Below are 14,798 nucleotides of genomic sequence, written 5' to 3'. Positions count from 1 at the left end.
CATTATATGGAAAGAAATGCAATGGATATGAAGAAACAGAATAAAACGGTAAGCACTTCGCTAATAGTAGTCTATGTTTTACTTCAATCATAAACACTGCAATTTTATATGTATTTTGAAAAGAAAAAGTGAATTTTCATTAGACCTACATAATAAGACACAAATATCACTACAGAACAAAGGGATAATTACAACAGTTAATACAAAATTTCATCTGAAAGTTTAGCATGTCTGAACAGCTGATCGCTAAAATCAGCTGTTAGCGCTGCCGATACTAGCGACATGGTTGGATTCATTGAGAACTACACCTCCCTAAGTTTGATTTTAGTACCAACAACATCAAAGGTGCCGACAAGAGTTGTCTCTACTGTATCTTCTTTATACTGTGCACTGACATAAACATAACCGTAAGACGTTAACATGGAAGTTTGCAAACTCCAAACTTTCATGCTTATGCTTACGTGATTTGCAAACAGAACACAATCGTGGAGCGCTGAAGTATACGACAGGATATGAGGAAATGGCGTCGTTGTTATGTTTCCATGGTTACCAAGTATCTTTGCGGTTATGTTTATGTTTCCATCGTGAATGCTCTTGATATTACCGTAACGTTTACATTTTTAAGTTAACGCTTACGTTATGTTTAATTTTCATTGTGAATGAGCCTTTATAGTATTATAAATTTTTGCAATATACATTATGTAAATTTTGAAAAAACTAAAAAGAAAACGGAAGTTCAACTTATTATATAGGAACATATTCAATGATTTCAGTAAAGTAAGTCTTTTGAATAGTAGTTCATGAAAATAAACTACAAACGGTAATATAATTTCTAACATTATACTTACTTACTGGCTTTTAAGGAACCCGGAAGTTCATTGCCACCCTCACATAAGCCCGCCATTGGTCCCTATCCTGAGCAAGATTCATCCAGTCTGTATCATCATATCCCACCTCCCTCAAATCCATTTTAATATCTTCCCATTTACGTCTCGGCCTCCCCAAACGGGATTTACTTGTGGAATGTGTAAAACTTATAATGAGAAGTTATATATCACGTTTGTACATTAATTGTTTTACTGTTTGTATTGGTAGCATTTATCACTGTACAAATTCTCAGTGAGGATTCGATCTGATGTGAAATACTCCCTTATCAATGCCTAATGTATGTACAATAGTGTAGTTCTAAATTATTGACTGCTTCAAGGGAAAATGAATGACATTTATTGGCTGAAGGAAAAAAGAGTTATCTCAGGAAGCGAAGTTTAAAGTTAATAAATCTTACATACATGTCCATTCATAATTGTAATGCAAGTTCTTGGGAAATCAATATTTTGAAGGAAAATATTCTGATTTATAGTGATGTCTTTGTTTGTTAAAAGTAAAGCAAAGACGAACAATAAGAAACTGAAAGAACGTACAAAACATCTTCAGAAATTCTAAAATGGCAAAAAATCATACCGAAGCTAGTCACTGAGATAAAGTACCATAATAAGTTTCGTAAATACAGTGAACCATAAAAATTGTTAATTTAACAAGTTTTAATTATCATTAGAGAAAACAAGTTTATTCTCTAACACATTTATCTTCAAAGGAAGATATATGCTGTACTGAACTATACTTGTTAAAACTGAAACTAATTCTTGGTTGCATCAAGTTTGGAAAGAAATTGACTTCAGGTGGGATGTTTGCCATATGACCAATGACATTCACATTGAAACACATTGAATTTTTATTTGTAAACTTGATGTGTTCTGCTGTCAAATGACATTAAAATCAATTATGTAAGTCTTCTCAATAAATTTTCGTCAGATTTCAAAATTTCGAACTCATTTTTGTATTACCTTCTATATCAATGTTAGTTTTTCTTTTTAGTTTAAAATAATAGAAACAAACTTGGCAAAAAGCAACATTTATTTTACAATTTTCTGAAAGTAATAATATGATGAAAACTAATTATTCTGATAGTTATTTCATTAACATGTGTTTTAATGTTGTACTATCAAGTTCAAATTTTAGAAAATTTCGTAGTAACAAAATAAAAAATTACAGTAACAAAACACATTTAAAATAATTTCAGATTAATCTCTACTTGCATCATCAGGTATTACATGGCGTGAGGCAACAAGTTGTAATGTCCACCATTACCAGTTTCTCTGGCGTACTTCTTGAGTGGCCCGATGTGTTCCCTCAAGGGATACGCGTACTCCAGATTGGAAACTGCTGCACTAGATGGCTTCATTTCTTCCAGCTAGAACACAATTTCGGGATGAAATAATGACAGTCTTATGTAGGCAGTCATGTCCAGTCAGGAAACGAGATTTATTCGAAAATAAAGACTTTTAAAATTGAAAGCAATTATTTACAACATCCTTATCTTTGAAGAAAAGTGGACTATGAGATCTTAAAATGGAAATGAATTCTTTACAAGATTCTTACCTTCGAAGAAAAGTTGACTATGAGATGTATTCGGAAATCAAACTATTAAAATTGAAACCAATTCCCTGCTAGGATTCTTACATCAGAAAGGGAAGTAAATTTAGTTCAATTTTAAGCTTTGTTGCTAAAGTAAAATGTGTATCTTTTCTAGGAAGGGAAGTATAATTTGCATTCTAAATTGAATTGAATTGTGCCTATTTTTAAAAAGGGGGACAAAACCAACTGTGGTAACTTTCGAGGAATATCACTTTTGTTGACGTCGTACAAAATTTTGTCCAATATTCTTTTGAGAAGATTAACTCCGTACGTAGATGAAATTATTGGGGATCATCAGTGCGGTTTTCGGCGTAATAGATCGACTATTGATCAGATTTTTTGTATTCGACAGATAATGGAGAAAAAATGGGAGTATAAGGGTACAGTACATCAGTTATTCATAGATTTCAAAAAGGCATATGACTCGGTTAAGAGGGAAGTATTATATGATATTCTTATTGAATTTGGTATTCCCAAGAAACTAGTTCGATTAATTAAAATGTGTCTCAGTGAAACATACAGCAGAGTCCGTATAGGTCAGTTTCTATCTGATGCTTTTCCAATTCACTGCGGGCTAAAGCAGGGAGATGCACTATCACCTTTACTTTTTAACTTCGCGCTTGAATATGCTATTAGGAAAGTTCAGGATAACAGGCAGGGTTTGGAATTGAACGGGTTACATCAGCTTCTTGTCTATGCGGATGACGTGAATATGTTAGGAGAAAATACACAAACGATTAGGGAAAACACGGAAATTTTACTTGAAGCAAGTAGAGCGATCGGTTTGGAAGTAAATCCCGAAAAGACAAAGTATATAATTATGTCTCGTGACCAGAATATTGTACGAAATGGAAATATAAAAATTGGAGATTTATCCTTCGAAGAGGTGGAAAAATTCAAATATCTTGGAGCAACAGTAACAAATATAAATGACACTCGGGAGGAAATCAAACGCAGAATAAATATGGGAAATGCGTGTTATTATTCGGTTGAGAAGCTCTTATCATCCAGTCTGCTGTCCAAAAATCTGAAAGTTAGAATTTATAAAACAGTTATATTACCGGTTGTTCTGTATGGTTGTGAAACTTGGACTCTCACTCTGAGAGAGGAACATAGGTTCAGGGTGTTTGAGAATAAGGTTCTTAGGAAAATATTTGGGGCTAAGCGGGATGAAGTTACAGGAGAATGGAGAAAGTTACACAACGCAGAACTGCACGCATTGTATTCTTCACCTGACATAATTAGGAACATTAAATCCAGACGTTTGAGATGGGCAGGGCATGTAGCACGTATGGGCGAATCCAGATATGCATATAGAGTGTTAGTTGGGAGACCGAAGGGAAAAAGACCTTTAGGGAGGCCGAGACGTAGATGGGAGGATAATATTAAAATGGATTTGAGGGAGGTGGGATATGATGATAGAGACTGGATTAATCTTGCACAGGATAGGGACTGCTGGCGGGCTTATGTGAGGGCGGCAATGAACCTTCGGGTTCTTTAAAAGCCATTTGTAAGTAAGTAAGTAAGTAAATTGAAACGAACTTTTTTTTTGACAATCTTTGAAGCAAAGTAGGCTATGTTGTACTGAGAATTATGGTTACTAAAATAAAATTTTCAGTACGATTCTTACCAAAATTAGTGAACCTCTACACATTGTTAAGGTAATTGTGAAGAATGTATTCGTATAGTTTCTTACATATTACACGTTTATGCTTAGGTAACCCTTTATTGAACGAGAATTTGCCACCTTACGAGTTTTATGTACCACATGCATTGGCTCTGGCTGAAGATAAAGAAATGCTCTGTGTGGCAGACAGAGAAAATGGACGAATTCTGTGCTTCAACTGTCATAATGGTTCCTTCATAATACAGTTCCGTTCACTCAAAATGGGCTCCCGATTATTCAGTGTGGCTTATTCTTCTGCACAAGGTATGTCTAGAGAATACAGATTTTTTAAATTGATAAACTGGATATCGTCGCTGCTCCTCCAAAATCTGCTAGGTGCATTTAAACAGATTTATCAGGAGAAAGAAAAAAAAGCACTATCATTTTCAATTCCCTTGATCTTCAAAGCCACTTTCGGTATAATTTCAATCATTACGTGAAAAATGATGAAATTATTTCGAAGGTAGCTTTGAAAATATAGGAAATTTATATTCATATTCATTTAAAAGTGATGTTTTTTTTTTCTTTTTCCCAAAAAATATATTTAAATGCACTTATTGGATTTTGGAGGTGCAGCAACGATATCCGAATCCATTGCATTATTGTCTTCTATATTCAACGATTTTTAATAATTTACAACATAACTAAATTGTTGTAAAATATACAGAGTGTTCGCTTCTGGTCTGGCTGAGGGAGAGGACTGAATTGCAGTCGACTGATGTCATACCACCTATTACAGTAAAATTCCATTTTAACATTCCCGTTTTTAAGGAGTAATCTTATAAACCCCAGCCAAATTATTGTAAAAATAATGTAATTCCCACGTTTAAGGAAACTGGTTTAAGGAAAAGCCCACTTTTAAGGAATACAATATTTTTCAAGTGGATTTTGTGATAATGAAGTCCGAAATATCGAATCAACTTTCAATAATCAATAGTGGCAGCATATTTGATAGTACATCTCTATCAATAGTAATGCAGTGCCATGTGGCGACATTATTCTTTATCGTTCTTATGAAATGTATTGTAAATAATAATTGTAGGCAGAATTAAATAATTATAATGGTTAGTATATAATTTAGAAATCTTCTCAGCATTCGTGAGTACTAGCTAGTTATTTTAGCCTTTTCTTCCCATTTTATGTTGTTGTTTTCTAATGCCAGGTGTTTGACAATAAAATCATTTGTCTTCTTGAACTCCAATATTTTAAAAAAAATATTGTTATGATCAGCCACTGAAGCACAGATTTTGAGGTGTTCCGAAAACCTCTATTTAAGGAAAAAAAAGTAATCCCTCAGAGATTCATTAAAAAGGGGTTCTGCTGTATATTCGTATTCATTGGACCAGTTTCCTGCCATATGCAATTTAGTCCTAATCTGCTCACATTACTTTCTGATTTACAGAGTGTCTGTAATCCAAGACCACTTTGAACAATTCTGTAACATGAATTAATACTCATTATGAACTAAAAATAAATCAAAGTTATATACTTGTGAAGTAGTAGTAGTAGTAGTAGTATTAGTAGTAGTAATAGTAGTAGTAATTTATTCACCATAAAGATCTTTACAAATCATGGCTTCGTCAATCTTATTTCTAAGTCTTAATCTAGTTTCTGATTATACTATGGACATATTTATGAATTTGTAGCTTTGTTATTGCAGGACATCTGCTGACATGATACAATTACACATTAGTAGGCACTTTCTGCAAGGTCTAAAGACATAAATTCCTCTACAGTATATGGCATATAATGCAGCAGCAAGCTGTTGACCATGCTTTTAAACTTCTTTTGTTTACTACTTATTATGGAGCTTGGAATTTTTTTATACATATTTATGCCTCTATGTAAAATACTTTTAAGACTTGTGGTTATTCTATGGGTGGGCAGATGGATATGACTTGATGTTCTTGTTTGATACATGTGGTAGTCTGAATTCAATTTGAATTTTGCTTTGTTTTTATGAATGAAAGACACTGTTTCTAGAATGTAAATACAAGGTACTGGCAGAATTTTGAGTTCCCTAAACATTTCTTTACTTTGCGACCTTATAGGTGGTTGTTTCATAATTTTTATAATTTTCTTCTGTAGCTTAAAAATTTCCGTAATTTTGCTTGTTGCGCCCCATAATGGTATGCCATACTGAATCTGGGAATGTACAAAGCCAAAATACATAGTACAAATCGAAATTGCCGCACACTGCTTGCCCACACATGCATGTGCTTTATTGGCCCAGACCCTAGTCGAACAATCTGTAGTATACAGTATATTATATCTCCCATTAGTGAAAATAATGAAAATGGATAATTTATGTATGAAGAGTGAACAGTATACAGTAGAAAGGTATAAGTACGTTAAACTTATCATTATTTTAGTTAGTTCAGGTACAGATATATTTTGTGATTATAGAGTAAGCATTACACAATAAAGAGAATTTAATTTATTTTACTGTAAAGGGTACTTACACAGTTTTCTGAATGAGATGCAAGATATAATTTTCTAATGTATATTTTTAGGTGGATTGCTTTATGTGGTAAATGGCCCAGAAATCTTCGGTGGTGGCTTTGTAAGTGGATTTATTATCAGTTTGAGCGAAAAACAACTCTTAGGCTCATTTATCCCCAATGAGCATGGATTTAGCAACCCTCATGACGTTGCGGTCAGTTCAGATGGCAGCCAAGTGTATGTTGTGGAATTAAATCCCTACAAAGTGTGGAAGTTTGTTAATGGTAAGTGAAACTTCATTGCTGTTAAATGTATCTTAATATCTGATCTCGTGATGTTGTAAGTCTATAATTTAAAAACAGTACTAAGACAGCATGCTAAGGAAATGTTATTACAATGTCTGGCGACCTTTTTTGTTGCTGAAATTTAAATATACTTGGGAAAGAAGAATAAAAAAAACATGTTTAATAATCAGCCACAATAAGTAAAAGAAAAAAGATTTAATTTTAAAAATAACTGCAAGCATACTTTAGTCAGAATATTAAAAATATATCTAAAATAAATGAATACACATTTAAGCCGGAATAGTGTAGCCTAAATTAATTGTTGTACAATAGTATCCTAACTGAAATATCACATTTATAGAAGATCTTGAGAATAGCCTGCTTTAGTCAGAATCTAATTCAGAATCTGTAATGTGTCGATTTCGAAGCAGATGACATCTTCAATTGCCTCACTTTAGTAGATACAAATTGTTCTCTGACCCCACTAAAGTTTACCTTTTTGAAGCCAGTTCATACTCAATGGAAGAAAGGTTAGATTTGTTGAGTTTTTCTTGACGTAAACGTGTTTGCAAATGATTCTTGATCAACTTTAATTTACTGAACCCTTGTTCATCAGCTGCTACACTAACAGAGAGAGTGATTAAAAGTGAGGAATATAATTTATGGTGATCACTTTCACTTGTTATTATTGAACCAAGTTTATAAATACTTACGTAGTTGACTAGTTTCAGCTTGGTAGCCATCTTCACAGCCAGTCTATTAGTCTACTAATCTTATAAATAGTATAATATAACAGTATACAGTATGAAACAACATGCTACTACAACTCTTCACCATAATTTGTCATTCTGTCATTTCATCCATAATGTTCTGCCTAAGGGAAGGTCTTTCACTGCAAATCCAACATTCTCCAGTCTTTCCTATTTTTGCCTTCCTCTTAGTCTCCGCATATGATCCCATCTTCTTCTGACCCGAACTCTTCTCCCGTTAACCATTCCTTCCAATGCATCCTTCAGTAGGCAGTGTCAGACATTGATTTTAATATACAAATGGCTATTTTATGTGAATCTGTACAAATTGGTTACATGCTTCCACTTAATTCAGTTTATATAATAAGTCATATGTCTTACTTGTGGGGTTATGAAGAATGCCTTTTGGTTTGCAATTCAGAAAATTGAACTTTATTTTCTTCTTTGGTTGCATAGGGAATAATTTTACTTACCAGTATGCATGTATTTTTAATAATAGTGTAAAAAAATTAACTGTAAGCATGTGATATGCATAATGAGAAAATACATGTCTTCTTTGTGACACTTTTTTTTTTAATGTTAATTTTTGACCATTAAGCTTATATGATTTTCTGTCCCAATATAATACTTACTTTGTTACAGGTTATGTTAACAATACGAATACTGCCTCACGGACCATCACAAACAGCAGTAGTACAACTGTTAAATCAATTTTACCACAACATGGTAATGTTTAAGCTATTTGTGTATGTTATGGCATGAGTAGTTTTAAATACATCTTTTCTTTATTAACTGAAGTTTTTTTTCTTTATTTAAATTTTGTTTACTAATGTAACTTACATTGATCCTGTTTAACTGTAGTATTATCATCTTACTTTAATGTTTTCACCCTTATGTTTATTTTTCAGTTTTCCAAGTAATCTGTATTTATGTAGATGTGTAGAGCTACTATAAAGTAACTATCATGGTTGAAATTCATAGTAGATGACCAGCACCTATTGTGGCTATTGTGTCGCTCACTGCTGTACTTACAAATGGTGAGAAAAAAGAAAAATCCTACCTAATAGCCAAATTGGCTAGTCTCTTATATGAGACAACTCAACCTGCCTAAAGTATTCCGTGGTTTTCCTAAGGCGTAAGACAAATGACAGGATGAGCCCTAAAAGAAATGGGCCACGGACCTATATGCCCTTCTCCATATATATTCCCCCCTTTTTTTGTAAACGACGTATGCCCTAGTTCAGAACCTATAAATTGTCTATTAAATTACGAGGTCACTCAATTAGTCGCAATTTGAAAGGACAGGGAACCTCTCAAATTGCAGATTTAGATTTCACGGCGCTTCTTCTGACGGCCTTCACTTGCCTTGTCATCGAACAACAGATGACAGAGTCTTCACGACTCCACTTGCACTGCGAAATGGCTAAGCCCCTTTCAATGTGCAAGATAACACCTGCCATCCTAACGGCAAACACCAGCCATCTCCTCCTCGCCCCGTCCCGTGATCACTTGATCACATTTCCTTCCCCCTCGCGTATGTGATACCTAAGAGGTTACGTCCATTTTCGGTTTTCCCCTTCAAAATTTTCTAGAGCTCCTTCAGTGGAGCAGCGTAACCCGGAGTGAGACTAGTGGCCAACAGGCTTGGAGCTCACATATTTAGTTTCGTACAGCCCCCAACCCCTTGCAAGAACGCGTTTTGCGTACCTTTAAATTTTTCCTCCCAATTCTCCTCTTTCGATTTTTCGTTTTTTCGAAATTCATATAACTGCCAAACAAACTGTGCAATTAAAAGTGGCTAAGGAATGTGCTAAGAATGAGAATTGGTGAGTGCACGTGGATTGTCTCTTGTCCACATTCGACAATTGTGAGTATTGACTCCACCTTAAATTTAATTAAATTGTTTTGTATTATAATATAGCTCAACTTATGAATGATCGTTTGCGTTTGTAAATTTAATAATCTGATTGGCTATGTATTGTATACTTTTAGTAGAGCCATCGATGTAGCTCAGTCGGCAGACTCGCTGGGCTGCTGTTCCGGAGCTGCGTTCGGGCTTGGGTTGGATGGTCTATGGCGAGTCCTTGGCATCAACACCTTTGATTGATTACCCCCTTTGATTTGATTACCTGGTTGGGTTTTTCCGAGGTTTCCCCCACCGAAAAGGCAAATGCCGGGTAATATTTTGGCGAATCCTCGGACCTCATTTCATCTCACTACATCTCGCCAAAAAAAAAAAAAAAAAAAAAATTGTACAACATTGTAAAAATTTTAGAAAATTACTAAATTGTAAAACTATAAAACTTTGTAAAAATTGTAATTGTAATATTGTAAAATGTTGACATGTTCCACATCTTAAAGCTTCATTGCTCATGTAAGATCTATGGAATAAAATAAATGAATGAATGAATGACCATTTAGAGTGAAGGTGGGTCTCATCTGTTTGAGATAAACATTCCTGTTCTATTTCCATCTGAGCTAATACACTCTCTTCATAATCAGCTTTCTTCAATTCAAACATCATTTGCAGTTTATAAGAACACATTTTCAGAAGTTTGCGCAAAATCTTCCAAACATTGCTGTATGGCATTTGTAACCAATTGCTTAACACATGAGTACTGGTGACTGATAACGGGATTTGTCTAGTTAGGTTTTGGCTTTCATAAAGAACCTCTGCAACCTGAATATGACTAATTCTTGGTCTTCTGTTTTTATGAACTGAACTAGTTTCTTCAGACTTCTTAATTAATGCACGATAAGAAAGCATGGTATGAGGTCCGTTTCTCAGATGCATTTTTGTCCGAAATCTTCTTAATCCAGCAGTGAAGTTTCTACGACATGCATAATAACATTGCACCAAAAATTCTTACTTCAAGATTTAATACGATTTTCTCAAACTTGGAAAATATGTGTAATAAACGAGCGAAAAAAAAACACGCGGTTGCACACACACACACACACACACACACACACACACACACACACTCACTCACTCACTCGCTCGCTCTCTCTCCCCCCTCCCTCCCTCTCCCTTCCCATTCCCTTCTCCCCCTCTCTCTCCCCCTATAGTGAGTGCCCTACTAAAGATCACTATCGCCATATTGTACAACGTCTTGAAATTTTATTGACCTTAGAAATATGTCTTTCTCATAAGTTTTTAATTGCTGTTAATATAATGGAACATCCAAACACTAATTTCACAAGTGAATCGGTCATTGTTAAAAGGCCCTAAGTCATTTTTCATTATTGATATATGTTTCTGTTCTGTTTGCACATCACTCACCATGATAATACATAATTGGTTTGTTTCATCCCCTGTTAAATCGAGAAAAAATTTAAGAAATCCTTCAAAATGTCCATTTTGTCAAGAATTGATTTAGTGTCTTTTAACAATGACTGCAATAAGTTTAATTTGTAGATTTGACTGAGTATATGAATCTTATGTTTCTGGTTGTCACTATGCCGATTATGAAAAGAAAGTAGGCTGCATATTTTGTTGTCATGCTTGGAAAACTGGGAGTTATCACAAATATAAACTACAAAATAAAAGTTTTTATGTATGTATTCACCATAAGCACTACTAACCCAATAACAGACAGAAGTCTTCATTAAGCTTTCTGCACTACATAGTAAGCAGATTGCATGAGTGATTGGCATGGCATGCTTGTACAGAGCGGTGAAAGGTTTACTGGATGGTGTTTATTTCTTCTGCAGTCGGTAAGTTTCATAACATTTTCTTTCGTTAATGACTTGTGTACAAGTTTCCAGTGCCTTTAGATACAGTCATTATCTGGGGACTTATTGTACTATGGTATTGTAACAGTTTTGTATTCCATTTGTGAAGTGGAACCACCTGGACAACGGAACTTACACTTCTGTTGAGAGGATGAAAAGTGGGAACAAATTAGTATAATTGAATTTTGACAAGGGAGAGAAGTGGGCAATAAATTTTCCACGGAGCTGTGTCATTTAGGGACAGGATTCTTTGTAATGTACACAAGACTGTCAGTTTTACTTCACTTCCAAAGGAAGTTATGAAATGGATTTTTATTGTCTTTAAAAATCTCCATTACTTTCATTCTGGGATACATGCCCAACAATTATCGAAATTATTGATTCTACCATATATTGCATGAAGGTGGTATTATTAATTTTTATTCAGTTGTTTTTTGTCGCATAAGTTTCACATGAGAATTTAAAAAAGACAAAAGTGTTTTTATATACATAATTTATTGACATTTTTAAGCATTTATGAAGAAGTTTTTAACTGAGTGAGCTATACTTGTAGAGAGTGGATTTAAATAACAGACAAAAGTGTTTTTATATACATAATTTATTGACATTTTTAAGCATTTATGAAGAAGTTTTTAACTGAGTGAGCTATACTTGTAGAGAGTGGATTTAAATAACAGACAAAAGTGTTTTTATATACATAATTTATTGACTTTTTCAAGCATTTATGAAGAAGTTTTTAACTGAGTGAGCTATACTTGTAGAGAGTGGATTTAAATAACAGACAAAAGTGTTTTTATATACATAATTTATTGACTTTTTCAAGCATTTATGAAGAAGTTTTTAACTGTGTGAGCTATACTTGTAGAGAGTGGATTTAAATAACAGACAAAAGTGTTTTTATATACATAATTTATTGACTTTTTTAAGCATTTATGAAGAAGTTTTTAACTGAGTGAACTATACTTGTAGAGAGTGGATTTAAATAACAGACAAAAGTGTTTTTATATACATAATTTATTGACTTTTTCAAGCATTTATGAAGAAGTTTTTAACTGAGTGAGCTATACTTGTAGAGAGTGGATTTAAATAACAGACAAAAGTGTTTTTATATATATAATTTATTGACTTTTTCAAGCATTTATGAAGAAGTTTTTAACTGAGTGAGCTATACTTGTAGAGAGTGGATTTAAATAACAGACAAAAGTGTTTTTATATACATAATTTATTGACTTTTTTAAGCATTTATGAAGAAGTTTTTAACTGAGTGAACTATACTTGTAGAGAGTGGATTTAAATAACAGACAAAAGTGTTTTTATATACATAATTTATTGACTTTTTCAAGCATTTATGAAGAAGTTTTTAACTGAGTGAGCTATACTTGTAGAGAGTGGATTTAAATAACAGGCAAAAGTGTTTTTATATACATAATTTATTGACTTTTTCAAGCATTTATGAAGAAGTTTTTAACTGAGTGAGCTATACTTGTAGAGAGTGGATTTAAATAACAGACAAAAGTGTTTTTATATACATAATTTATTGACTTTTTCAAGCATTTATGAAGAAGTTTTTAACTGAGTGAGCTTGTAGAGAGTGGATTTAAGTAACAGTTTAATTATTCTTTTGTTTCAGGCCTAAATTTCAGTAAACTTCAAATCGTTGAAATGCCTCTGGAAAGCAGTCCTGCTAGCACAATTGCAACCGTAATAGGAATTGTGGTTGGTATAATGGTGGTGGTAGCAATTGTTATTTTTGCAGCTGTCATGAAAATGAGAAAGAGAGGTGGGTCCTTTGTACTTGGTACTGATGATTTGGAATACAGTCAATTGGTTGAATAAACACTTGCTTTTTGTTTTATAATTTTTGTTTTACTTTATTTTATTTCCTTTCCTTTCATTCCTGATTTCTATTTTATTTAATTTTCTGTTAATTGAGTTCATTAATTAATTCATTTATTCATTCACATTTCATGTCGCAATTCTTGTCTTATGTTTTATATTTTAGAATTATTACAGAAATTGGTTATGTTATTGCATTTGTTTTCATTTCAACTTCATTTGTTACATTGCACATTGATTGCTCAATTGAAAGGGGATATAGAGTAACAGCGTAGTGAACTGTGCAGAGTATTTGTTAACAGTTTTTCTTTCTGTTATATATATTTGATGTGAGAAAATTGCACGTTTTTTTATTCTAGAGTGAAAATACTGCTGCTGCATTTTTTTAGTTCCTGGTCAGTTACAGAATAATATATACATTGTGTCCACGAAGTCTTTCCCTCATTACAACGTCCATTTAGGCCAGCGGTCATTAGCACAGTGCACCCTCGGGCTAGCATCTCGTATCTGTGCGGATAAGAGACTGCACTATGGTGCAACCGTGGCTGCTGGTGGGTATGCTCTCTCCCTGCTGCACGACTAGGTATATTACTACGATGCACTGTTTAGCTGTTACCCATTTCAGCAAGTGCTGACGACCACTGATTTAGACGTACACAAAATCTGGTAATGTTAACAAAGCAGTTCATACCAAAATGTAAAGGAATTAACGAAGTTTCTTTTTGTTGTTTGTTTCAATTGACGATAATGGTTACCTGCAGCATGTGCATTTCTCAGTTGAGACTACATTCCACATCTGCAGTAAAGTCAGCAAACACAATCTGCACATATGTCGTTATTGAATAGCAGAAGAATAGCCAAAAAGTAACATGTGGTGCGGCTTCATGCATAACAGAGTCATTGGATCCTTCTTTTTTGCCGAGGACATACTGATATCCACAGTGTTCCTGGATATGATGGAGGTTTTTTGTAGGACCTCAGTAAGATGGTGTGAGGATTAATTGTTTGGGACTTTCTCAACTTAAAATTTTCCTCCAGATGGAATGGACGTGATGGTTCGACATCCTGGCCACCAAAATCCCCAGACATAACCTTAGATTTCTTCCTGTGGGGCTATGTGAAAGAAGGAGTCTATTTACAATGTGTACCAGATGTCAGGACGTCAGTGATGAGGATAAGAAACGTTTTTGCTTTCATTACCAAAGAACACTTGACGCATAGAGGTTCTCCATGCCACCAAAGACGCACATGTGGTAGTATGGTAAAGGAGACTTCATGACGTCCCTTACATTCCACTAAATTCTCGTCTTTTTAACTTTGCTAGATTTTATATAATTGAATATTGTAATGAGGGTAAGACTTTTTGAACTTCTTGTACATTACCTTTCACAGGTTAATCAAAGACTTACCATAATATTTTTTTCTCAAATGAGGACACTTATACTGTCTGTAGTGTAATCAATGAGTGCAGAACATTTTAGAGTTCAAATGAAATATTTGTAAAATAATACATATTGGACCCAGTTGTATCATTTATTTAAGTTATACCCAAAGTTAGATTTACTTGAAAAATCGTACAAAATTCCCATATAAGAAATAACATATATTAGT

The 14,798-nt window shown here is 33.8% G+C and overlaps 1 protein-coding gene across 2 annotated transcripts in view; it reads left to right on the top strand.

Moving 5' to 3' along the window:
- Positions 1 to 13,209, top strand: part of Pal1 (Peptidyl-alpha-hydroxyglycine-alpha-amidating lyase 1) — a 34,590-nt gene extending 21,381 nt beyond the window's left edge. For both annotated transcript variants that reach the window (XM_069832391.1, XM_069832392.1), the window contains exons 6-9: positions 4,193 to 4,405; positions 6,655 to 6,867; positions 8,259 to 8,342; positions 12,982 to 13,209. In XM_069832391.1, coding sequence (XP_069688492.1) covers positions 4,193 to 4,405; positions 6,655 to 6,867; positions 8,259 to 8,342; positions 12,982 to 13,187 — 716 coding nt within the window. In that variant the 3' untranslated portion in view covers positions 13,188 to 13,209. The remainder of the gene's footprint in view (positions 1 to 4,192; positions 4,406 to 6,654; positions 6,868 to 8,258; positions 8,343 to 12,981) is intronic.
- Positions 13,210 to 14,798: the final 1,589 nt, after the last annotated feature.

This window comes from Periplaneta americana, chromosome 8 (assembly GCF_040183065.1).
Source record: "Periplaneta americana isolate PAMFEO1 chromosome 8, P.americana_PAMFEO1_priV1, whole genome shotgun sequence".
NCBI classification, from domain to species: domain Eukaryota; kingdom Metazoa; phylum Arthropoda; class Insecta; order Blattodea; family Blattidae; genus Periplaneta; species Periplaneta americana.
This window is presented reverse-complemented; position numbering and strand designations above follow the sequence as displayed.